Below are 27,250 nucleotides of genomic sequence, written 5' to 3'. Positions count from 1 at the left end.
ACTTATTCTAACGAGGAGGCCCGTACATGATATAGCTCTGCCCGGCTGCCATTCACACGCGCCGCGACGAGGCGCCTCGCCGGCGTTCTGACTCTGACTCTGACTCTGACTCGCTCTCAGCCGCCTAATCAGCTGTCTCAGTGTCTCCTCCCTTTAAGGCAGGATGACGGCTCTTTCCAGCCTCTTCCAATACTTACTCTGCTGTCACATTCTCCGGGTTCACTGGTGCGATCGTGTTTGCGGAGCAGAGAGAAGGGAGGAGTTTTTCTTTACGTTTGTGTGTTTTCAGGCACGAGATCACGATTCGATCATTATCTCAGGACACGTTCAGCTATTATGAGCCAGTAGGTTTAAAACTGCGAGGGATGTATAGGTCAAAATTCTATTTAATCTAGGCGACCCAGTGATCGCATTTCTGTGTGTGTGTGTGTGTGTGTTCACTGATGGATGTGAGGATATCTCAAAAGATCAGACAGCGCTCGGGGCGCGTCGTCTCACGCAGCGCGTCATCCCACTGACACTTACTCACTCACGCAGTGTAAAGGACGGGGGCGAGAGTGGCACAATGATATGTTTATTGAGAGGCTTTGGATAATATAAAAGGTGGTGGCTGCTGGAATGTCACACCCATCGACAAAAATAAATAAACAAATAAATAAAAATAAACACACCTCGACGCACACACGCACACTCGCAGTCAACCATTCACACGCTCCCATCGATCCAAAGAAGAAGAAAGGTCTCACAACAACGCACGCACAGGACAAGACCGTATCACAGTTTGTACAAGCTTATTTCTACATGGAAAATTCACAGTAACACACATATGAAGGAGATTTTCTTTGTAGGCACAGCAAAAGCAATAAGATGTGTAGCTCGACGACGATGAGAATAGAGCTCAAAAATAAAACATTCCGCACGGCTCAGGAACCCCCAGGGCCCGGACGAACTGGATGTTTACACTGGATTCGAGGTGGGAACGACCTCGGCTCGCCTCCTTCAGGGAGACGAGCGAAAGGTCGAGCGCGCGCCGAAGGAGAGAGTAGCGCACGGCCGCACGTGTTAAAGGCGAGGACGGAAAAAGGTCACGGCGTTTGTCTACGGGTGCTGCCGGGAGTAAAGGCCCAGCTCATCTGGTTTCACCCTGTCCGCACCTCCCCGTCATCTCTCCCTACACATGGACACAGGATTTGCAGGACGTGGGACCAGAACATTTAATATAAATGCAATCCCAGGTCAATCAGAAGAATGGCTATCAGAGCGTTCCCATGGCGACGTGGAGCTCCACTGGACCACGCCCAGTGGCGCCGGCGCGTTGAAATGATCACGTACGAGCAAGTCACAAACAGACAACGTCACACACAGTTAATCAAGCTCTTTTTTTTTTGTTGTTTTTTTTTTTTGCTCTTTTTCTATATTCGCAGTTCAAGTTGAGAAACTTCACTGTGTTGTCATGTCTGTGTAGAACGCTCCAGGAGTACGCTAAATATATAACAAGGTAATCATTGATAATTTAGCAGCCCTCTCTGCACACCGACGCGTCAGGCACCAACACAGACCCTCACATTCCTCCCGAAACCTTGTCTTTGGAAAAGCGTGTGCTGAGATAAAGATGACAGTCTGTGATGCGTCTTCCTCTCGGGTTTTAAAGCACCCACTGTGACATCTGGACTATGAAAAGCACAATAGTTGTTTGACAGGATGTAGCTCACCCCGTGGTCTTATACTTTTTAAATGAGCGCTGCTGAGCTGGTGTTTTTATCCGCGTGAGGGGAAACGAGTGCACTCGCTTCACTGGGACTAGGTTTTGGTTGTTTGTTATTTTGTTATTTAGTCAGTACCCCGCAGTCGCCTCGGGGAGCCGCGCAGTCAAACAAGGAAGTGCTGGAGCAATAAACAGTTTGTTTCCAAGCTGTTTGACAACACTGAGGAGGAGAAGAAAAGAAATTTGTAAAAACGGGGGAGTATTGCTGGCATTTAGAGGCAATTCCCACACCAAACGTCCACCGCACTGCAAAAAAAAGTGATGTGGGTCAAATTGGAATTTCAAATTATAGATCCCTTTCAAGTTTGATTGCGATAGCCGGCAAATACGGTAGCTACTGTGCGCTGCAAGCTGAATTAAGTGAGTCTGTGTGCGTGCTGGTGAAGGTTTTTCAGTTCGAACCCTGTTCAGAATTCAGCCTGTCTTCAACAGGAGCCAATTAGGATCGAGTTAGGCTGTTTTCCTGGAGTTGTATTGCATTTATATATCACCTATCGAGATTATCAGGTCCCAGCCTGTGGTAAATGACATCTGAAAAAGTCTGTAAGTCACCGATAACCAAACAAATACCCATTCAAAAACGAATTCATAAACTTCATCTATATATTTCACAGTATTTGTAAAAGGAAACTCGGATGGCGGCGCATGAACGCGAACAAGCTCCCCAAACAGTGTGAAATGAGTGCAGCATTAGTGCAAGCGTTGACTGGCTGAGTGTGCAACAAGGCTGCTCAAAGTCTCCCCTGCTCATCGGCCCCAATGTCTACAGTAATGTACTGGTAATCATATTGAATGGACCAGACCAGCAACGGATTGCAAAGATGGAAGTCTGATTAAAACGCCACTAATGGCAGCAAGGACATATCAATCCAAGGCATTAGCAACATGATTATACTATATGCACCACCAACGTGGTCCAGGCTAATATTTCACATTTGTTTCACTATTCGGTGACATTTTAGATTTTTATGCTGAGCGATCTGTGGCACACTGGATGCTGGTATGGTTGTTCATCTTGAACCTTTCCCACTCTTGGGCTTCGTTCCTATTCTGAATGTCTAGCTCTGTGCTACCGGCCGGATTAGCTACTACACTGATGCTATTGCTTCGCACACGGCAGATAGTAGCAATTGCTGGATTCTCAGTGGCAGTGTTCAAAGCGACTACAGGCGGACACAGCGGCGGGACGGAGGAGACGTTTTATCCACAACTTGTTAATTTGAGATTTAAAAAAAATGCTCATCTTCACAGCTAACATGGTTAATCACAGTGAAGGTGGCGTGGCGGTGCAAGTGTGTACGCCGCGTGAGCGTTCTCCTGCACGAGAGCCAGACGCGCTTGTAAGCTGTGTGCTTGCTCAGATAAGCCCGAGCCTGGATGTGGCGCTCCCACAATTCCGAGTGAGCGTCTATGTGTGTGTGTGTGTGTGTGTGTGTCAGCTCAGCAGATGGAGTTTGATTCCTACCGCTGGGAAATCTCAATCCCACAATGCACTGGGAGCGGCGCCAAATGAGGAGGAAGCAGCAGCAGCGGCAACAACAATGAGGAACCAATCACAGTTTAAATAGTGGTGGTGGTGGGGGGGGGGGGGGGGGGGGGTTGGGGGGGGGGGGGGGGGGGGGGGGGGGGGGGGGGGGTTGGGGAGCTCCTCTTGTTCCTGTAGCGGTTCCTCCAGGATCCGCCTTTGTTGTGCGATCCGTCAACATGAATTGGGTCCATAGCATGAGTTAATTCTCAACTCATGTGCATAAAACACACACATCTATCACAGGCACAGAAAAGAAACAATTAATATAGACCACAAAGGAAAACTGGGACAGACTGAGGAGGGGTGGGTCCAAATCCTTCATGTTTTGTTTGACAAAAACAAACCGAAATGGCTGAAAATCCTGGCTGCAGAAAATGATCAAAGCAAGGTTCAACAAAACCTCCTCACCTCTCAGGTCTACAGAGGGAATCATTTCAAATTTAGGCCCACGAGGAATTGCTTTTTGCTTCCTGCCTCCTTCCAAAGCCTCTCCAGTCCATAGGAACGTTACTGGAATGTTGAATGGTAGGAAAGAAGAGGGGTTGATGTTTTCCCAGCACCTTCATGTGAACAGCAGAATTTAGCATTTTTCTTTTTGTACACACAGCTTATCATACACGTACAGCCAGCGGTTCACCCGCCGGTTCACTAGTAACCATTAAAGCACGGGAATGTACCAAAAACTTAAAGTGCTCGCAGTAAAATACGTGGGATGGCGGGACGATCAGAGAAATCGCTGTGACGCGTCGCATCGAACTGATGACATCACGTTCCCACCACACGTAGCAAGGCGGGTTCACATTTGAAGCATCCCATCAGGATGCATGGATGCGTGTGTGTGTGCGTGTGGTGTCTGCCGGGGTTTGACCGATGCGATTGTGCAGCCAGTAAAGTACAAGTATTTTCAGGTCCAAAATCACTTTGATGTTTGCCAATAATTGTATTTCTTAAGGAAAAACATCTGGGTTTGTTGTGCACAATTACAGACCTACCTGAAAGCCAGACTAGTGACATTAAGGCAGAATGGAATGGAACAATCCCCGGGGACCAGGGAATAAACTAGAGATCAATGACATTTGAATTTCAGTAACTGCCGATGCCAGTACACGGGTGAAACCCCAGGGTGTGTTTGTGTGTGTACATATTGTTTTGCTTGCTCACAGCAGTGAAGCAAACAAAAAAACTCAAGTCTTCCATCCACTGTAGCCCTTCTTTGGCGGGTCCATAAAAAAAAAAAAAAAAGGTCTTCACTTCCCAAATAACCAATCACAGTCCAGCGGTGAATTGTGAGATTGTCAACATAAATCGCTACAAACACCTCGATATGAGGTATGAACCAAAAACCAAGGAGTGTGATGGAGGAGTTGGCTGGTTGACCCCAGTCAAGAGTCTACATTTGATCTTTAGTCCCGTTGGTCGTCTTTCAGTCACATGCTACTGCAGACCCACTAACTGCAGGCTGGTCTCCCATAGGCTCCGCTTCAGCTGGGGGTCAAAGGTCGGCGGCGTTGTCATCTCCCTGCACCCATTGGCCCAGTAGCCTCCTTCACAGTCCCCCTCTAGGGCCGGTGACAGCGCAGCGTAGAGCACAGTGGCAGCGCCCTCTTCAGGAGTCTGGGGAAACGCACACGCAAACACACAAACAAAAAAAAAATCACCAATCATGTATAAACGTCAGAAGGAACTGGAGGGACAGCAACACAACAAGTTCAACAGCAAGTTATCGCTGCACAAACAAACAGGGCTCTGCGTGTTATATGTGTGTGAATGCCAGAGGAGGTGCCGGTGTCACTGTACGTTAGCATCAGCGCTAAAAGGGCTCAGGGTAAATGTTTGTGTGTCTGCATGCATAAGTGTGCGTGAGTGTTAGTGTTAATGCGTCCTAACAATGATCTTAGCGTCAGCTGAGAGACCAGGAGCGGGTTTCAGAGCGGTGGAGTGGAGGGTAGAGGGGGGGGCACCGCGCCCTGCGAGCGTCAACAGTACACTGGTAGACTTTGAGTGAAATTATACGTGTGTGCATGCGTTTGTCCGCGCGAGCAGCGGTGTGACGTTTCCCAACATGAATTTTAATTGTTGTTCTCAGTGAATTATTGTTTAAGATCCGGGAATGAATTTTTCAGCAACGATGCAGCTGAAAAAGCGAGCGCGGCTTCGCACATTTGTCAGCGGCTGTACATTATTTATTTCTGCATCCCTGCTGTTCGTAAAGCGAAGAGCTGTAGCTCGGGAAAGAAAAACTGTTCCTCAAACACGAAGGCAAAACTGTTGGACAACAGGTTGCACATTGTGACTCATCTGCTGCTCTGTGGTTTTGGTTTTAAAGCAAAATAGAGCATTTTTCTGGTCTTTTTTTTCTTAATTTATCCTGATGTGGGGGCAAAACAGCAGAAAATCAGCGTACTGCTTTACCTTGTAAAGCAGACACGCGATGATGTTATGCACCAGGTACAGGGGCGTCCACAGGTGACGATACAGCGCAGTAGCCACCATCCCGGGATCCACAGCGCATGAAATCACAGGAAAGCGTCCACGTTGCAGCTCCTGCTGGAGGTGGGAGCTGAACACCAGCTGGGCCAGTTTACTGTGGCAATACGCAGCATGGGCTGAGTAATGGGGGCTGAGGGACAAAGCATAGGAGAATGTAAACCCCCCTCTGAGGTCAGCTGTCTGAGTTCACTACAACAGTTCCCACTTTAGATTGTTCCGAGTAAGAATAACGCAGCTACAGTAGAAACACGATTTTTCTTGCAGTGCCATTGAATGACTAACATTTTCAGCTTGAGTCTCGCACTTCCCGATGAAATTACACCACCAATCAGCATTAAAAATGAGAGCTGCAGCAATTTCAGGGTTAGACTAGTAATTATCCAGCATTTGCCTTCTATTTTAAGTTGTGTAAATGGTCAAATATATAATACATCATTAGATATTGTGGCAAAAGCTCAAGGTCCAGAACATCAGGTTTTTCTCACTGTACTATGTGTGTGTGTGTGTGTGTGCGTGCATGCATGCGTGCGTGCGTGTGTGTGTGTGTTGCTTTTACCAGCTAGATGCTGGCTCCTTGATGTGGATGCTGCCAATGCGGTGAGCGGACGAGGAGACGTTGACCACACGGGAGACGTGCCCGCGTTTCCCAGATTCCTTCAGCGTGTCCAGGAGAAGCCAGGTGAGCAGGAAGTGGCCCAAATAGTTCACCCCGAAGTGCTGCTCAAATCCATCCTCAGTGCGCGCCTCAGGAACCAGCATGACGCCAGCTTCACCAGCGCATGACGGCTTGTTAGTAAGTGACACCCCTTATTTGTGGAGCAGTGTATACGCTGGAACCAGATATTGCTGTCACTCACCATTGTTGACCAGGATGTTGAGCGGCAGGGCTCGCTGCTTGAAGCTCTGGGCAAAGTGGCGGACCGACTGCAAAGACGCTAGGTCCAGTTTCTGGAACTCCACTGGAATGGACACACACACACACACACACACACACACACACACACACACACACACACACACCAAAGCCATTGTAAACAAATAATGTCTGCGAGCCAAGACATGAAAGAATATATTAATCACCTCAGTGGGGTCTTACTCTGCAACACTGGCAGCGCTTTGCTTCCCTCGCTCCGGCACATTACGTATATCAAAGCTTAATATTTTTTCCTGTGCTCCATCAAAGCTTAACACACCGTTATATCAGCTCTAATGTACGATAAGACAGGGCTAGGAGAGAAAAGCCCAGCAGCTGTATCATCAGAGCATCAAAGTGACACTGTGTGCTTGAGCCAAGCTGAGCTGCACAGACAGTTCTTTTTGTAAAGACACGCAAACACTGCACTACGTGAAGTGTTATTGTTAATGAATAGGCAAATAAATGACTCCCGCGCCTGCAGCGAATGAAGACAACACTTGCTTCCCTGGGCCCAATTAATTGAAATAGTTTAGAAGACTAAGACCACTTAACACTGACTTGTATTTTTGATTGGCCGACATATATTAATGTAAACACTTTTTAATCTATGTGCACATTTTACACAGCTCTGAAGCGTTGCATTTGGTTTTCAGTCCTTGCTTTGTTTTGCCTTCTCCTTTCGTTGCGGCTGTAATAAATGAATCCAAGACCCCCCCCCCCCCATCTCCACTAGTAGAACGACCTTCCCAATCCACCCAGGACTGCAAAGTCACTTCTAATCCTAAGCGAAGAATTGGAATCTCATCTCTTGAAGAAACGTTTTAAATTGCGCCTCACCCTTTACTTGCCTTGGTTTCAGGGTTTCAATCTGATTTCCACAGACGCCTACAGAGGAAATATTCACAGGAAATAAGTCTAATTACAAAAGTTCACGTTCAAATTCAAGTGTAGTCGGTTCTAAACTGTAAATACCTTTTTGCGGGTTCAAATTAAAGAGAGCTTGTTCAATTCAAGCGACCTGGAATGCATCTTTCCTCCCTGCAGCCTAAATAACGCCGTCGTTGAGGGTCAAATCTAATGGACAGAGACAGGGAGAGGACAGAGAGCTGGTAGCTATGTCCGGTGAGAGTGCAGCCGTCTGCGATGAAGCTCTGATAACAGCTTTATCTCCGAGCACTGCCACTCACCTTCCGTCGAGCGTGTGCTTGTCTTTATTACTCTGTGTGCCCCACCTACTGTGCTTCCACCGCTGTGAGGACCTTTTGGCCGTTCATCCAGACTTTAAAGGTCTATTCCAAGGTCGCAGCGAGCAGAGTTCCAGGAAAAGTACGGCATAAACCGAATGCAGACGCATAAGACGATGTAAAGACGGAAGCGCAGGAGTAGCAGTGTTTTAATGACTGACTCTAAGTGCAGGTTTTCCAGAAGGCATGTGCGTTTTGGTACAGGTACATCTGTGTGTGTAGTGGAGTCAGTCCTCTGCCGCTCTCTTAAGTGGACTCCCTGGAGACGGAGCCTTGTATCGCTTGTCTCTGAAGCCCAGTGGAATCGAAACGCCATTAATTGGGGCGTCGGCCTGCTGCTGCCCACCTTCAATTAAGACCCCAGGATACTGTGTAAAGCTCAGATACCTCAGCAGCCTGTTTGTGTCACAGACAAATTGTTCTGCAGCAACCTGAGCATATTAGTACTGCCTGTGTCTTTTCCACTATTCTACTATGTGAAAAAGTTAAATTTACGGCCCCATGTTCTTTATTGTTTGCATAAAAACACAACACATTTCAACATGTGTTCTCGCCTATTACTTACAAACAAAGACACTTGAATGCACCCTGTCACGTTTATAGCTTGCAAATTCATAAGGAGGCACAAGTCAAAAGCTGGTTTCATGGACGAGTAGCGATTTCTGCGTCAGACTTTGAACCCCCGCCTTTCTTTTTCCCCTTTTCCACTTCGTCTGTTGGGAGAGCAGTCTTTCATCTCGACCGCATGAATGGAAAAGCAGACACAAGCATGTTCTGTAATTGTGAAATGAAATAATTGAGATCACGCTGCGATGTCAGTGAGCAGCCGGGGTCACAAAAATATGAAAACATAAAAGTCTGAACACTCTTAACTTCTGTTACTGGGCTCTCGTGATGTTCATCAAATTTAGAAACAGATTGAAATCAACCAAACGTTGAGTTCCAGTCAAGCACTCGGTGAAAGTATCCCGCTTTGCTGCCTCAGGACAAGGACAGATCCCTATTAATGATTCTACAGAAAAAAGTGAAGGTGTCCATTCATAAAGATTTGTACCCCCACTATTATAAAAAGTGATTAATGTCATAAAACCATTTTTAGAATGAGAAAGTGCCATTATTCTTGTGTTTTTCCTGAATCTCTCCTACTTCCTCTCACATCTCTGCATCTCAACAACACTGTCTGTATTGAGAGTAAAAATATAAAACAATGAATGAACTGTCTTTTCTGAAGCCACCTATTATAAGACCCAGACAACAAAGTATAAATAGTTTTGCTTTCAGTTGTCTGATAAACAACACAGCGATATCCAAGAATATTAGGTCTGGGCTTAGTGCCAGCGCCAGCGCCTCCACAGATATTTCTATTTATCTGATGTTGGAAGGAGGAGGCTGGCTGGTGACCCAGACAGCTCCAGCTTGTAGCTTTGATGGGTTGATACTCTCCCAAGTCAAGACAGCTGTAAATCCACATCTGTGTGTGAAGTAGGGCTGTCATTAGAATGAATAAACACCACACGCAGCCACTTGCTGTTACACATCCAGCACCATTTTGGTTACATTTGTGACTGATTTCAATAAAAATGATTCAGACTAAAAAAACATGCTAATTGGAGTGAAAGTGCTTTTCTAACATAACTGGGGTTATTGTGAGAGCGGAGCAGCTGGGTTACCTAAACACTCACACTCACACACACACACACACGCACGCACGCACGCACGCACGCACGCACGCACGCACGCACGCACGCACGCACGCACGCACGCACACACACACACACACACACACACACACACACACACACACACACACACACACACAGGTTCCCTTGCTTCACACTGTTAATCTAGGACTATGGTTTGAGGCAGAAAGTGTTACTTTCAAGTGCACCGTGACTAAAGTTAGTAGACAGACAGAAGCGCCTGTAGCCAAAATACAGAAATACCCTGTATCTGCTCGCGTGTGTTTATAATTTAAAGTAAAATTCTGTAAGCCTCGTTTATTAAAGCCCACTTGAATCTCTGAGGTCATTAGCATATTTCCACAGGATTATACTCGGGTTTTCTGGGGACAGAGAGTTTTAACAGTGGGCAGCACATCGTTGGATGATACATGACTGTGGGCTTGCGTTTGGCACCAAACTCAATATTATTGACTATCACATGGTTTATCTGTAGAGGGTATAAACCCAACGTTGGTACTGATTGACCAGATTCATAATCTTGTACAGTTAATCTTTGACTCAACTGAACGAGAACTGAATTTACCCCTAGACAAAACCTCCAGCGTCGCAACCATTAGGAGCCGTCTTCCATTTTTCTGAAGAGGCAAATGTGCAAACACCAGGAGAGATGCCAAAGGGCGTTTGGACAGAGATGTTTAAATCCCGTGCCTTACATGCTAATGAGACTCCATTAGAGCCTCATATCATTCGAACGCACAAATCAACACATTCGCATTCAGCGCATTAGCATTTGGCTACAGACGCACCCCCCCCTTTTGTCGTCCACGCCTCAGTGCCTGCCAATTACAAAAGAAGTAATCAATTCCACCACGGCCCCGTCCAGGGAAACCGGCTTCAATGACACCAGCCACATGGCCCGTGTCCCTGTACCTGACAGCCACTTACACGCGAGCAGGGAGCGCGCCAGCTGGCGAAGGCCGAAATAGACAACCCGGCTTGGCTCCCAACCGGCGGCGCAGCATTTAATATCACACATGACTTGAGAACCCGCTAGTACTAACAAATGCAAACAGGGACGTCGCATACGAACTATGTGTTACATAAACTAAGCGAGATCGTTAGTAATGACTCCGGTAGCATTCGTTTCTGCATTAGTTCAGATCTGGACCTTCGCTGGCGTGGACACATGGCGGTTGTTAGGCCTCGGAGCCATTAGGCAGACGACGGGTAACTTAGGAGTGTTCTTAGTCATGAGTCGTGAAATTTATGGTTCTGTGAAGGTCAGCGGGAGCTATTTCTCAACATGGCTGTGAGCTGCAGCCTTTAGTCAACGCCGTAATGAATCTCACGCTGATATCATTTATCTGGTCTCATCCCCCCCCCCCCCCCCCCCCCCCCACGTTCCTCCTGTCATCGGGGCTTGATGTGTTTTTACGTTTGCCCATTATCTACAGTTAGCTGTTCCTGCCCCCCAACCACACCCCTGCATTTCAGTTGACTCACCCACCCGTTTTCCTTGTATTCTCCTCGTCCCCACCGTGCTCCAACAGCACTCCTGACATTGTATAACCAGCATGGAGGCTCTGTGTTTGTGTGTGTACCTGCATGTGTGTGTGTGCGCCTGGTGAAGACTGTAAAAACAAGCCCGAGGGTGCCTCACTGCTGCAGCTCTGCCCTTTATCTTCAAATATTGGCATACTAAAACAAGTGCGCGGCCCTTTGTGCGCTCGTGTGCGCTCGTGTGCGTCTGTGTCGTGTGTTCATAGACATTTTTAGCAAAGCTACCTTTGGCCTCTTTGTGCTCTTCACAGATTCTTCTGACGGCTGCCAGACCCTCCTGTTCATCCCTCCCACCTGAAGCACAAGGAGACACACGTACAGATTATTACACTGTCTGACAAGCCCTCAGAGGATCGCATGAAAATACACCCTTCTTGTTGCAAGTCCTCCGTTCTTTCATCCTATAAGAAAATATTTACAGCAGGTTCTTAAAATAAATTGACTTTTTCACACCGACATTTAGCCTTTGAAGAATGTTTATGAATATTAACACGTGTTCTGAATAGGCATGAGCCAATTTCTGGTTTCAAGGTATACTGATGACAACTACAAGAGCAAACATGTAAAGGATTTGTGAAATAAAGCATGAACTTGCCACAAAGGCAGATCACGTGGGTAATTGAGGAGCTGTCACATCTCCAGAGATGCTAATGTTATTCTCAGACACATTAGGTACGTTAGATATTTTAATATTTTTTTATACGCGTTGAAGAAAGATGCAGTCAGTGACTCTGACTCGGGGAGAACGCTGTGTTTACAAGAGTGTTTGCATAAAAATGAACTTTACAATGAAAGAGAAATGAAGTAAAAACAGTCACAGGGAAGATAAAGTCAAAGCACTGGTGTCCAACTCAGTCTCTACGGAAGCACCCACACTACAGTATAAACACGTGCAAGAGAAACATAGTCATGACTAAATCATACTCACTGCACTGCCTTCTTAAAGTGTGCTTACAATTAGTTGACACAATGATTTGTCCATAGACACAACGCTGATCAATGACCCATTCATCAGCTGCTGCTTTCTTCTCAAATGTGAGGATTTCCTGCATAGATGCTGAACACACACACACACACACACACACACACACACACACACACACACACACACACACACACACACACACACACACACACACACACACACACACACACACACACTAGCTACACTTTCATTTTCCCCCCACACTCGTGCTCACGCTGACACACACACTAATCTTGGATTATCAGACAGGCCTTTTCAAGGGCACAGCATCATTCACCCAGATGCACTGTGGTTCAGGCTGAGCCAGAAGGATGCAGCTCTTCAGGACGATGTGAACCGCGACACAAACACACACTTAGAGACACAACCTGATCCTACGCAAATATATAGAAGCTCTATTTGTACACACAGATGCTCTTCAACAGGCTCCTTATACTTGAGTGTCCACCCACGGAGGAGGCTGCATATCATTAAATACATAGTTCTCAAGGCCGCTAGTGCTAAAAGCTTTGTATTAAAATAGCCACTGATTAAAACTATGGCCTCAGGAAACAATTTGCCTACTAAATATTTTGAGCTGGGGTTGAAAATGTAACCCAATTAATTCGCTTAAATAATCATGCTGCAAAATGAACAAATTAATAAACTGAGGGTGATACAGACTAAGTAAATTTCCAAGTTACACGCATTAAGAGAAATATGCTCATTTGCAACAGGACGATAAGAGCAGCCAAAGCTGGCATCGTCACAGTGAGCAACATGGAGGTGATGTGGTGGCACAGTCACAGGTACAGCTGCTAAAAAACAAACAAAGATATAAACAAGAGAGGGATCCAGATAGATGGTGTACTTTTCAAAATGGAGCCCAGATGTTTCCATTTCTGCCATAAACACATGTTCTACAGTCAGTAAGACAGACGAGGGTCCTGATGTGTAGTGGCTTTATACCTGATGTGGTGATTTCATACTGCACGTGTCCTTCCACCTTCCTGGTGGAAGATTGGCTGAGAATGCAATTTGCCTTGTTGGTGAAAATGGAGCGGCACGCATCCCACGGAAAAACAAATGCACCTGCACACCCTCGGCCGAGGGACAAGGCAAACCATCATCCCATCATCGCAGCAGCATGCATGATCGTTGGGTGTTACATTTCATCAAGACTTATGTAACAAGTTTGGCCTCGGGAGACTTTTTCTTCCACTGTAGCGTGCACTGTAATACAATGGTGCAGGGCTAAGTGTGACGCCTTCCAATTTATCAATCCAGCACATAAAACAATGTATTATTTATTGGTTAAAATCATTGTCATAGGCATCTGCCTTTATTGAGGCACACGAAGAAGTGAAACCCACAATGACGGCTGTATTGCATGGTTGTTAAAAAATCTAATATGCATCTTGTTTTATGGAATTACTTAGGAAGGGAGCATTTTAACCTGCAGTAATTTGCTATTTGCCCACACGCATATTATTCATTTTGACTTTTATTCTTTCCTCGTTGCCTATTTGCATTTGCAAAAGCTACAGTAAATTTTCTGAGACACATATTTAGGTTTCATTATCATATCTTCAAAATATTCTTTATTTTTAAATCAAAACCTGCTTAAAATCCCTTCAAGAGCAGGTCCATGCTGGTTAATATTCAACTCTGGTGTTAGACAGTGAAGAGGCTCAAATTCTCCACACACCAGCACTATGCTACCACTCCACTTGAAATATGCATCCACTCCAGTAGCAGAGACGAATCCACTTTACTATAAATATTCTCAGTTCACGTATTATCTCAAGAGCTGGGGATCTGTGAACTTGAGATACATGTGGAATCAGCTTCAATACACACAGGATTGTCTGGGTCTACGCCACACTTAACGTTCTGCTTGTGTTGAATTTGGGTGTGTTTCATTTATGTTCGGTTGGAACCGTATCCAAGGATACTCTGCCACTGACTTTTTGCAATGTGCCCTGAATGAATAAAGCAGAGTCTTCTCAAAGTTCCGATGAACGTGGACTGAATGGAAAATGCAGGCTAGCCCTGAAAGCCGAGCACATCAAAAAATAGACACGGATGCTCTGTTCACAGCATCTTGGAGGTTAACTTCCTGCACACAAAGGTGGAAACATAAGAAACTAATTTTGTTCTTTCTGTCATTATTCACAATTACTGCTATTACCAGTCTCATATGGCTCATATTTTCTCTTTGACGGAGGCAAACACACTCTAGCAACATTATTAGAAAAGCATTATAACATCAGAGACGTATTATTGAGGCTATTGCAGAACAAGTTGCTCATTTTCACTTCCATATTTTCTTGGCATCATTAATACATCAAATTGTCACATTTTAGGTTTTTCTTTTTATGAAAGTATATGAAATATGAAACTACTTCAACCATTTTGACATCACTTTCCTAACACAACAAGAACTTTAACTTGAATTGCCGTACATGTTGCTTGTTCCAACACTGTCATAATCATGAACCTGACTCTACCTATCCTCCCTCTCTCTCTAATGCTCCCTACCTGTGACCACGCCCCCTGATCTCAGCCACGCCCACTCCCTGATCTCACCATCTTCCTCCTGATACCTGTCCTGCCTTGTTCGCATCATGTAACTTATCTGAGCCTTTCTCTCTGCCTGATTATCAGCTTAGCTGCTCTCCACCAGGTCATGTAACTCCTTGTGTTTTGTTTAGCTATCGTGCCAAGTCCGTAGGCCTGTTTTCCATGCCATCCTGTGTTTTGCTAGGTCATTCCAATTCCCCCCTTAGTTCCACAGCGTCTCCGTCCATTGAACCATAATGTATTATCCTCCTGGTCCTTGGTTTTCAGCCTTTATCTGTCATAGGAGAGTTTGGGCTTGTTGCATGTCTTATTTTGGATTAAGAGTTTTGCCTTCATTCATTTTGAGTAGTCTCTTTGGCAACGTGTTGGAGACATTATAAATGAAGCTGTGTAGGCTTCCCTATAGGCATTTAACACGGTTATGGTCAGTAAAAGTGACTGCTTCCCTATCAGCACATAAAGCTTGTCCCATACAGTCATCCTATACTAGAACAGCAACACATGGTTGTTTTACATTAGACTTTGGCCTCTTTTAGCAAAGTTCTCAGACCTCAGTATGCGCCAGTATGTTTAAAGTGAGAATCCTCATTTATAACTTCACAGTATAATATAATTGCTGTGATTTATAAACCATGTCTCTACAAAAAGCAATAGTGCAAAAAATAGTGACAGTAGCGACTTCTCGTAAACAACAGCGGGCCAATTTGCCCCGCTGACCCCTGACCTCTCAGGCACAGACACAGACACACACACACACACACACACACACACACACACACACACACACACACACACACACACACACACACACACACACACACACACACACACACACACACTTTTCCCCAGTCTTGACATTCATCTGAAGGAGTTAAAAATAATTTTTAGCAAATAAGTTTGTAGTGCTGTGCAAGGTTTCTTTTATTACTCACCGTGAAACCAATGTTTTTAAATATAAGTGGGAATAATCTGAGAGAAAATTTGTTAACAAGTGAACTGTGAAGTAAAATAACTGTAGGTGAGTTTTGTCCTCGCCGTGAATGATTTGAATTTAATTTCAAATAATTTTTTCCTACCACTGAACCTACCTGGACAAAATTAATTAATTTACTGGGAAATGCCTGATGGATTGGTTTCGATTATCTAAGTTAGGTAAGACTTTATAAATGGTAGATTGCTCTTTAGCTATTTAACAAGTGATGACATTGCAACTAAGTTAAGCTAAATTCAAACCCAGCCACTGCAGACTACAAACTGTTGTTGATTAGTTTAATGGGCACAGCAAAAATGGCATAAACCCCCATGGGAGTGTACATTTGAGGAGACACTAATGGCAGTTAGCACAGCTGCCAGTTCTAAAGTGCTGCTGGGAGAAATGCTGGATAAAAAAATGCAGATCCCTTAAAACCTAACAACACAAACAGACCCCTTCAGGACAAAGAACAAAACACAAACAATTAAACAGGAGGTATTTTACCACTGCTAAAATGAAAGAAAACTAAACTATTGTTGTTATGGGACTGGATACAAGGGACCTGATACCGTTGGCAACAATAAAATGAGCAAATCAGTGAAGAGAAAAGCACCTCGCTTATTCAGAAGGATATATCTGCTTACAGACTGATCAATGGGCACACAATGTTTCACCACAAAGTCTGGAGGCAGAGGACTCAACCACATGCTAAACTCAGTTACCATTAATCACACACAAAGCCATCACATTAGCAACCCAGAGAAAAAGAGAGCTGTACTGATTGCCAAAGGTAAGCAGGTGACTGGTGATACAGGAAGAGCAAGTGATGAATGGAGTGCATGACCTTGGTAGGTAAAGACTAGCTGGTACAGTACTTCAAGCAGGGAAGATAAAATATTTTACAATTCTAATTATCTCTAACAAATATGTTGAAACAGGCATAAAAGATTCCTGTTAAACTAACAGGCATTTTGACAGATGCCATAAAAATCGGATACAAATGAATAAATATTAGATTGTGTTTTACACAATAAAATGTGCTTCAGCAAAAGGTTTGATGCTGGCCTTTGAATCTGAGCAAAGACTTTACATCATCTCACAGTGGAGCAATGAGAAAACACTGTTTGATGTTATTCCAGATCAGCAGGGCCTCGAGAAGCATCTGAATGAGCCCTTGACCGTCTGATACCAGCGAAGGATCTCTCAGGAACAGTAAACAAGTGCAGAGGACGTGTCCAGTGTGACTCGCACCCCTGGTGCATATACTTTTTGCTGTACAATGTGAATTACTTCAACAGTAGTACTGTATCTGTCATAGATCTGTCATAGACTATAACATGAGTCAAATAATCTGATAATCTTCAATTATCAAGGATGTTAAACCAAAAGAGTGAAATTATTTTTTTTATTTTTTTTTATTTTTTTGATTTTTAATTATTATTGTAAAATCAAAACTTCTCACCATTTAATGATGTGTCTTGTAAATCCTACATAGAACTCAACAACATACTTGTTTTTATTAACCAGGAGAGTAATAATGTATGTTTTCGATACATCTCCTTTGCTGCAATTTCTTATTAGTTGTAACGCACCAAACGCTGTCATTGTTGTTATAATATTTAAAACCAAAGAAGGAAACCTCAGGTTGCGTTTGTGTGTCAGTGGTGTTGTGCTTGATACTGTACCTATGATAACGTGCGCCCCCAGTCTGACCATGTGGCGGACTACCTCATAGCCAATTCCTCTGCCTCCTCCTGTCACTATGGCAACCTTGCCATCTTGTCTGGGCATCACTAGCAGAGGCAGAAGAGGGCACACAGATATGAGGAGGAATGTCATTTGATAAGAAAACAGCACATTTGATAAGACCTGTGTCCTTGTAGTTACACACGATAGTGTTTATTTTCACTGGTTGATTTACGGCTGATTGATGTTTAATGTTATGATTAGTGACCATGTTACTGTATCTATTGCTGGATTTAGATTCTCTTAGTAATTACTGACGTTTGCACTTAGGTTCGTTTGAAAAAACGAAACTTTGCATTTTCCAGCGCCTCTAGGTTCAATAAAAAAACGTTGGCTCATAGGTTATAGATTATAGGGGATCTTTGCACTCTTCTGTTGAATTCGTCACAGGTAAAACACCGAATAGCACTTCATTTTACAACTATTTCTACGTTGACGCTAACGTTAGTTTAGCACCAAGGTAAAGAGCGGATCCTATAGCACGTGCTGTCTATAACGTAGTTATAATAAAACTATAAACTACAGGTCAACATCAGCGTCTATGACCCTCAATCCAACAGACTGACAGTTAGCCAGAGAGCAACACACATACATGTATTAAGCTAGCTAAAGCACCGGGAGCCGCACCGACCTGGCAACCTGAACGCTCTGCTGACCAGCTGAGCCAGGAGAACTTTAAAGCCGAGCACGTAGAGTTTAACCATCGGCAAAACGTGGGACCGTATGAAGGGGAACATCTCCGCGAGACAGTGTGATCCGGCGTCATAGCCGGAGCAAACAACTCCGGGTAAAAGGCCAGCTTCCGCGTATGGGCCGGGTTCCAATACGAAGTCATACAACCTCCGCTGCTTCCTAGCGGTAGCTGCCTTTAGAGCGCAGCCGTCGTAAATTGTAATCGCACTGAAATCTAAATTAAACGAAATGTGTTCTTGTCTTATTTAAAGATCCATTGACAAGTTTAACCTTCATTGCAGCCTTCCATCATTTGGCTATAGAGGCATTAAGTGTGTGCTGGTGGATGGTCTTGTTTTACTGTTTTACTCCTTCATGGCTCACATGATCCTACTCTGTCGGATCCACCGTAGTGCTCCCTTCCGCTCGTTGACTGTCTCATTAGCAGCTGCCAGAGAGGTCCCACACTAAAGACGGAAAAGAGGGATGACCCTGGTTTGATCCGTCATTTCCCAGGATGGGCTGAATGATTCTGGAGCAGCCCGGCTCCTGTCTGCGGCATTAGGCTGCTCGTTTACTACGAGGAGGTGAGTTCTGCCGGCTGTTAGAGTGTCCCATTCAGAGAGCAGAGTTTAACACGTCGTGTTGACTGGTATTAGAGGTATTAGAGGTTAGCTGTACTGCTGTGATAATTAGTCAAATAGGACCTCTGCTGTGACAAGGCTGACTTTTTTTCTTATGACCTAATCAGCTTAAAGCTCTCACTTAATAAATGCCAAAAATGTGTGAGATGCTTTTTCAATAATGGAACATGATGGAAACAATATGATGTACAGTAAGTCAAGATTTATACACATCTACATGCACAAGGAACTAAAATAAATAGTATTGTGGTATCTTTTACTTACTTTACTTATATATATTTTGTACTTTAAGATAAAAAGGAACACCAATACAAAGGTTTCAATATTTAACAAGAAACATGGGTTTGACTGACAGGTGACACTGCCTGCACGCACAGCGGTGAATAACAGGGCTTCAGCCGAGCACGGACACTGTGTTCCAGCCTGTGCAGCGCAGATCTGAAGCGACAGCACACAGCAGCGACGGGCTGTGTTTGTCTGGCAGGGCTGCGTCCAGCTGTATCTACACTGACACCCAAAGTAGGGCAGCCAAACTCTTCAAGTCATTCATTTCAACCAAATTACAATCATCCCACTTAAAGACGGGTTTGGGGCGCTCACAACACCTTCCCCCCGGTTCTCCTGGCAGCGAAATGATTAGTATTTGGTTGTGGCAGTTAAGGTCGTGAGGGAACAGTGGCACTGACTAATACTTGGACTTGGTTATTGAAGTCTCGCTAAATAAGTAGCATTAAGACTCACAGGCCCACATGGATGTAAATGTACTGTGTGTGTGTGTGTGTGTGTGTGTGTGTGTGTGTGTGTGTGTGTGTGTGTGTGTGTGTGTGTGTGTGTGTGTGTGTGTGTGTGCGCGTGCCTGAGAGGTCAGGGGTCAGCGGGGCGAACTGGCCCGCTGTTGTTTACGGGAAGTCGCATCTGACGCATGACTCTGGAATGATGGAACGTCAGAGAGACAGTTGTCTGCGCACAGTCACAAACAGAAGCGGCAACATATGTACACACATCAGACGCGCCGGGAACGGGACGTGGCAGGAGGCGGCCTGATGGAGACGACATGCGAGCGGCATCAACATGGTTCAAGTGCAGTCGTCGGGCCTCGCTGGGCGGCGTGCGCGAGTGAAAGTGTAACCTTTATTTTACGCCTCACATTGAAATGTGCCCGTGCGACGAGAGGGAAGACGATTTTGGGGTATTTTTAGCAGTGAACAGTCTAAGCAGCACACAGTGCACCGTACCACTGTACCCCAGGTGGCAGGTGAAGTGTCACGTCGTGAAGAAAGGGAGGTTTCCGTGTGTGTCACAGGGCAATTTAGGCTCCGAAGTGCAACAGCTCGTGTGAATAGATGTTGGTGCTTTTTCTCTCTCTCTCTCTCTCTCTCTCTCTCTCTCTCTCTCTCTCGACAAGTTTGAGCTGCGCCGGTCACAGCTTCTTGTGAGAAGCTCCCTTCATCTCGGAGGCAGACGTGTTTCAGAGATGCGGAGGAAAACAAATACGTTGTCAGCCAGTATTTCGAGCAAGAAATCCACTCATGTGTTGCAAGTTCATCCCACGTCTCATTTAAAAGAAACTTATCTCCTAAAACATGCAGAAAAGCAGAGATTTACAATTTACTGCACAGTTTACTGTAAAAACACATTTTATACATTATTATTATATCTAAGCTAAAAAGGGGACGTATTTGTTGCAGCTGTTTTGTGGAGCACAGTGTCACACACGTTATGGACCTACAACAGCACATTATCGACTCACGGCGACAGGAAAAACTCCTGTAAAACAGTCATTATCATCTAAATTGAAAAGAAAGCCCAAGAGAGCGAGTGGAGAGCGAGCGGCCCTCTTCCAGATCCGCACTCACGGCCACGGGTGGGAGAAGCCAGTCAACTGTACGTGGACAGCTTCTGTAATTGTTGCGTCGCCTCAGCTGCCGCCGCCACAGGCTTTTCCGTGGGGAGAGGAGCCAAAGGCCGGCTCGTAAACATGAAAGTGAAACCGGAGGTTTTTGCATGTGTTTGCGGCGGGCGGCTGCAAACGCGCCCCGCGACGGCGTCCCGGATGATGAACATCCAGGAACAAGTCACGCTCGGTAACGGAGGAACTGGGATTTAATGATGCTCATTAACCCTTAGGTTTAAGGAGCCGATTCAAAAAGAAAAGGGCTCAAATCATTTCAGCTTGAGATCCATTGGCCTAAAAATTATAAATAACAATAAATGCATAAATACGTCCTGAAGGCGAAGTGGGTTGAACTGTGAACGAACATCCATATGCTGCTATTCCTTACGCTGTAATTGGTCTGGCTTCCAATTTTAGGAGTGGGGGGTGAGGGGGGGCGACATGACACCAGCTCTGGAAATGTCAAGTATGTCTGCAAGTTGCCGGCAAAATCAGGTAATGAATTGCATTTAAGGCAAAGAATGGAGCACGCAGCTGTAACACTCGGCTTCATCTGCAGCAGCTCGTTTAAAAGCAGAACAAGGACGCGTGTCACGTCATTAAATCTGCCACTGTTCAAGTAACTTCCAGCGGTCGGCCGCTTAAATAGACTGCGTTTAACTCAAAAACGTGAATAAGTTACTTAGACGCAAATCCACTGTGTTCACGGCATGTAAGCAGGACTGAATGACGCGAGTGTGTAAGTGTGTGTCTACGTGTGAGTCAGTGTGTCTGTATGTTCAACAAGTACATCACCGCGCGGCGTCTTCTTCCGCACGTCTCCAGGGAGCGCGTCGCCTTTCCAGCGGCGCGTGTGGACTGAGAAACAGTGGGAGGGACGTTTGCTCGCGCCAATTAAGACCGCCGTTAACTCTGTGCAGCAAACTGACACACACACAGAGCGCTGACTCCACCGGCCCCTGACTCAGCCTCCGTCACAGCGTGTCTACGTGACACCTGCACAGCCAGGCCACACACACACACACACACACGCACGCACGCACGCACGCACGCACGCACGCACGCACACACACACACACACGCACACACACACACACACACACACACACACACACACACACACACACACACACACACACACACACACACACACGAACGTCACGCTGAGTGGGTCTCCCTGTTCCATTCAAGTGTGGATGAGAACTCCTCAGACCACCACGGGGCAATAACCCAGGTTAATAAGGGAGGAAAACATATTTGCATGAAGGATAATTAAAGGGTTATTAGGTTAAGCGTGCAGGTTAGGGTCGTCCCAGTGGAAACCAGTGCAGCTGCTAAATATATAATCAAACGCTCTGCATCACATCTGTTAGCAGGAAATGAATGATGCAGACGCTGCTACACATATTTAATGAAAACATCGGAGCCGACGTGTCCAGACTCAGGGCTCGGGTCGATCACGTTTACCCGCATTGATTAAACTGTCCACCAGCCGTGATCCGCGCCAACGTGTGCCCGTGCGCCTCCTGTGACTGTAGTCCTGATACACTGATGACTGTGTGCGCTGGAGGAGCTCATCACGCCCGCAGCGGCGCAGCGGCGGCCGTCGGGGGGGGGGGACGCGCGCTCGGCAGAGTGGACTTAGAAAGGGAGGAAGAGGGACAGAGGCTCGCACGCGCGTCCCGGGAGGCGCGTGTGCGCGCGCGTGCACGTGTCCGTGCGCACCGACGCTCGGACACAGCAGACACGTGTCACCTCGGCTCCAGCGCCGTCAAGCTAAACTGACATAAACAGCCCCAGGCGGCCCTATCAGAGATGGACTTTACATAACGGCTGAGTCACTCACAATCTATTTTTATGGCTTTGAGGTGAGTGTGTGTGCGCGTGTGTGCGTGTCCCAGTGCTTCTATCGCTCCGAGAGCCAATTTGAGCTTCAGACCTCCAGAATGAGGACATATTTGGGATGTCAGGTCGCCCTGACCAGGTTTCACTGCTTTAAGGAAGCGTTTGAGGGACTTTGTTTGCAAGAGTTCTGCAGCGCCGTACACGTTGAGCGCAATAGAGGAGTGAGAGGAAAAGGGAGGGAAATGAGGCGGGTCATTACAACAGGATGCTCTGGGAGTCGGTGCTGACGACGGTGAATGGGTTTCGATGAACACAGCGGCGTGTGCTACAGAGAAGTAGAACTTGGTGGAGCAGCTTGTTGCAAGCGAGACCTGAAAGAAACACGATGTTGGTTTTCTGCATCTATTCATGCTTTTACTTTGCTGCCACTTAATTTGCTTCTTCGTGCGCATCACACCACACTATTCCAGTTAAAGGTTAAACGGCTCAAAACACTTTTCCACATATTCTGTTTACAAATGAGCGTATGAATAAAAGGAGGCGACTCACGACAATGGTGTTGTCTTGTTGTTTTTTGTCAATTAGAAATTCATGTGTTACAGTTGGGCTGGAGGAGAATGCACCACAATCTGGCAACCCCGAAGTCTAATGAGTGGCTCATAGTAAATGGTTTATTAAACATTCATGAATCCATTAATTACAGTCTAAATGGCTTTAAAGCATGTCTCGTCAAAATGGTAGCCAATTTATTTACAAGGCTACATATTTAAATAATTGATCACACTATGAATTATTACAATTTAGCCTTAATTTCCTTGCGGATTAAAAATACAAATTCAAATCTGGGTGAGGACTGGATCACTGAAGCTAAATGTGACTGTGTCCGCGTGTGGTGTGTTACAGCCCGAACGTGTTCATCAGCAAAACAGAAGAAGTGGGTCACGCGGCGTGCAGCGGATGTTTGACTGACAGCTTCTCCGCGACGACACCCTCGTGGTCGTTTCACCGCACGCAGTTTATCAGCAGTCAAATCACAGACGAAGGGCATTAGCCGCCGCTCAACACTCGAAGGGCAAATATTGAGAAGGCCGCTTCGCCGAAGTATGAATTATGCACAAAACGCATTATTAAAGGTGTTTCTTCCATCATACGGCGTCCGTGTCCTTAAACGCCACATCCCAGCGAGCCACAGAGAGAATCCCGACCGTTTCGCATGCATTTCTAATCTGACGCTGCAGAAGCTCTCGGAGGTGTGATTACGAGCCAGGTTGTACGGCGAAGCCTGACTACAAACATACAGGAGACACACGCAGCAGTTACACCTCCGGATGCCACACTGGCTTCACAAACCCCCTTTCAGCCGCCATCAGCTTCAATAATTTACCTTTGTCCCTACATCATTTATAACCGCAGTCTCAACTGAATTGGATTCATCAAGGTGTATTAACAGTCAAGCCTCCTGCCTGCGTCCCACTGCGGGATGAACCCATCTCCATCCCACAGATTGATCGCAACCATTAAGAAAACCAGTAGCAACAGTTGGAGCGACGAAAGGTGAAATTCCTTCACCTTGATGCCGCCTTTGTTTGATTTCATTTTTATTTTTAGGTCACGAGACATCGCTCAATCACGTCGGGCGCCGCCGTTCGCACACAGCAGACTTACGCTTTACATGTTTAACATGGAAAACATTTCCAATAAACTTGAGTGCCGTGCCGATGTCTACACGCACCGGTGCACACACACACCTGTCTCCCATGCTGAGTCCTGCTGAGCCTTCCCTGCTCCACTTTTTTTTTTTTTTTCATCTGTCATTCTGGAGCATGTCAGAGTTTAACCCCCTCCCACGCTGGTACTCACACACACTGCTGCTTTTTTTTTTTTTTTTGCTGTTTTCTTTTTTACAAACTGCACAAGCACAAACAGTCAAACACTGATTTTTCTTTTTTTTTTTTTTGCTTCGTTCCATCTTATAACACACACACACACACATGGATAATCCAGGGCACAGGTTCACACCGCGAGACACCAACAGTTGGAGCAGCTGTCATATCTCCTACCTTCTTGCTCTCTCACTCTCATTACTGGGACTGATAAAGTCAGATCTGTGTGTGTGTGTGTGTATGTGTATGTGTGTGTCTGTGTTTTGAGGGCTGACCCCGGCAGTGTTGCATATCTACTCATGGCTGACAGAAATCATTTAGTAATCTGGACAAAGAGGCAGACTCTCTCTCTCTCTCTCTCTCTCTCTCTCTCTCTCTCTCTCTCTCTCTCTCTCTCTCTCTCTCTCTCTCTCCCTCTCTCTCTCTCTCTCCCTCTGTCCTTTTCTCTGCAGGAGCACAGACACGAGAGTTTAGGAGGCTGCAGAGTTTCTTCCTCATGGCTGCATCCAGCATTTAGGCTGCTTATGGATTTTTAAATACTAGAGTGTGGTGCCTGTAGCTCAAAATAAGAAGGTTTAAATTTTTAAGCTTAAACGTGCACTTTCCTGGTGTGTTAGAGGTGTGTGGCTGTTTTAATCCCCTGGTGTCTTTATGGGCGTTCCATCAAAATGTCACTCAGCGTGTAGACTATTATACATTACCTCAGCTAATTGAGGCAAAATATTCCATGTAAAATATCCATCCTCATTATCAAAACATTTTCTGTCTGAATGTATTTATAAAAATGAAAAAAATACGAGTGAAGCTTAATCCTTTAAAAAAAATCAAAAATAAAATATTGATCCACCTCTTTGCATTTTTCATTAAATGTCCCTTTTTATATAAAAAGCAACATGTCCTTGACGTGTCCTTCACGTTCTCTACTTTAGAACGTGCACACTTATTTCGCAGGTGAGGGGGGCGGTTGCAGATTAAAACCCAGATGAAAATGGCCATCATATTTCACATGTTTAATAGCTCTATGGGCCATGTGACAGCGCAGGCATTTGGGGCCAACGTGTCTGCAATATTGAGAAGTCCTTCATTAAGCGTGGCCAATATGCCCCCCCCCCCCCCCCCCCCTCTCTCTCTCTCTTCTTTCTCTCTCTCCTCTCTCTTGATTCGTGCGTGTGCGTGTGTGTAAAAGTAAGTAAGAACGTCTTCCTGTACTGAGATTGGACACGGCGTGTTGGAACAAGCTCGCATATGTCGGGGGGGTGTGTGATATAAATGCGCTATGCGTAAAATCATTAGCAGACTATTCACGATAAGCGGTCAAAACATGGCACAAGGCAGATTAGGAATAAGACGCACCGGAGCCAATGGAGATAATCCCGTTATCTCGTTGCATGTAGAAATTCCGACGTGCGAGCATCCTGAGAGAGCGCGGTGAACTGAGCGTGAACTAACGCTGCGGATGCGCGCGCGGCAGAACGAGGATGCGGGGACGACAAGGCAATATTGGCATCCTCGAGTAAGCAGCGTTGTTCTTGACCTTAAGGGACACCCACGCCGTTTACCGCAATGTCACACGCGGTCTCCGTGCTGTTAATTGGGAGCCAGCCCGCACGCGCGCGCTCGCTCGCTCGCTCGCACCGCTGACAACAGTTCGATATCCTCCTGATGACATTGTATCACCTTTGAGGGTTCTCCGCGTGCGGCAGCGCCGCGTGAGAGCCGGCTGTCGCGCATGATCGCTGTGCAGTGGGACTGGGAGGAATCCGGGGCGCCTCTCGCGTGGGGTTAGGGGGAACCGGGATGCCGGTGGAGACGCGCGCTGGTCCTCGCCCTCTAACCCGCAGCGTATTTAACGTTACGCACGAGCAAGAGTGCGCGAGTACACGCACCGAGAGGGACACAATCACAAATAACACATAGGACTAATAAGACTAGACAACAAAGACAAGTGGACTTACGGGATGACCCTGGGCTCCACGGGCCCTCTCTTTGTGCCCCGTTGTGAAATCCCCGCTATTCCGCTTTAAACAGAATGTTCAAATGCCGTGGTCGCAGTCCACGTCTCTGCAAATGTACCAGAGGATCACGTAGAGGATGAGGAGTATGGCGAAGATGAAGAGCGCTACTAGGATGGCCTTGGTCACCGGAGAGATGAGCGACTGCATGTCAGGAGCAGAGCCGGGCAGAGCGGCGTGGGGCTCTGCGTCCGTCCGTCCGTCCTCAGTCCGCTATCTCTCTCGCTCTCCTCCTCTCCGCTCCTCCGCTCCTTTGGCAACTGTTGAGGACGGAGCCCGGGGCTTTGCCGTGCGCGGGCGCACACATTTAGAGCTTGACGCACACGCACCCGCGAGACGCGAACGTATATATACCGGCGATCCGCGCGCGCAACGCGTGGGGGGCTTCCCTCGCTAGAAGCGGCGCGGGAGTGGGCTGCGTGTCCCCAGATTCACTCGCTCCGGCTGCCAGACGCGCATCAGAGGAGGCAGGAGGCGAGGGAGGACAGGAGCGATGACCGCTGTTCATTCAGACGACAATGTGCCACGCGATAGGATGAAACTGAGCGGGTGAACGTTGAGAGTAGATCCGGCAGAGGCGCTTCTAGGATGGAGAAGTCCCAAGTTGCGTGTCGAGCCGATGCACTTGTCGGCAAACAGGTTGATTAGTATTCCTCGTGTGTGTGTGTGTGTGTGTGTGTGTGTGTGTGTGTGTGTGTGTGTGTGTGTGTGTGTGTGTGTGTGTGTGTGTGTGTGTGTGTGTGTGTGTCATGACAGCCTATCGTCTCATCACGAGCCTCAGCATCTTTTTTTTCTGTGGCAAACCTGTTGACCCGAGGACTCACAGAGAATTTAGATGACCGAACTTAA

General features: G+C 46.3%; 1 protein-coding gene across 5 annotated transcripts; it reads right to left on the bottom strand.

Moving 5' to 3' along the window:
- Positions 1 to 558: 558 nt before the first annotated feature.
- LOC114847071 (dehydrogenase/reductase SDR family member on chromosome X-like) lies at positions 559 to 27,042 on the bottom strand. Of its 5 annotated transcripts, XR_003784140.2 has the most exons (8): positions 18,083 to 18,852; positions 17,391 to 17,498; positions 11,411 to 11,479; positions 6,641 to 6,742; positions 6,340 to 6,550; positions 5,706 to 5,913; positions 3,702 to 4,907; positions 559 to 3,527 (listed from the first exon to the last, which is right to left on the bottom strand). XR_003784140.2 is itself a non-coding variant. In XM_029136399.3 (7 exons), exons 2-7 carry the CDS (start codon positions 17,494 to 17,496, stop codon positions 4,728 to 4,730), a joined length of 876 nt encoding a protein of 291 aa, XP_028992232.1. In that variant the 5' UTR covers positions 17,497 to 17,498; positions 26,345 to 27,041; the 3' UTR covers positions 559 to 4,727. The 5 variants fall into 5 exon arrangements, 4 of the variants coding, with proteins under 4 accessions (XP_028992232.1, XP_028992229.1, XP_028992233.1 ...); XM_029136399.3 differs by lacking the exon at positions 18,083 to 18,852 and adding an exon at positions 26,345 to 27,041 and having other exon boundaries at positions 559 to 4,907; XM_029136396.2 differs by having other exon boundaries at positions 559 to 4,907.
- Positions 27,043 to 27,250: the final 208 nt, after the last annotated feature.

Source organism: Betta splendens, chromosome 21 (genome assembly GCF_900634795.4).
Source record: "Betta splendens chromosome 21, fBetSpl5.4, whole genome shotgun sequence".
Taxonomy (NCBI): Eukaryota; Metazoa; Chordata; class Actinopteri; order Anabantiformes; family Osphronemidae; genus Betta; species Betta splendens.
Note: the sequence above shows the minus strand (reverse complement) of the source record. Positions and strands in the feature narration are given on the sequence as shown.

What these genes read in the sequence shown, in the direction of transcription:
- LOC114847071 (XM_029136396.2), bottom strand. Translation starts at nt 18,188, where the DNA reads ATGTTCCCCTTCATACGGTCCCACGTTTTGCCGATGGTTAAACTCTAC. An exon ending in CAACATCCTGGTCAACAATG is followed by an intron (nt 6,551 to 6,640) that starts GTGAGTGACAGC and finishes GCGCTGGTGAAG; the next exon opens with CTGGCGTCATGCTGGTTCCT. An exon ending in TCGCGTGTCTGCTTTACAAG is followed by an intron (nt 4,908 to 5,705) that starts GTAAAGCAGTAC and finishes GCGTTTCCCCAG; the next exon opens with ACTCCTGAAGAGGGCGCTGC.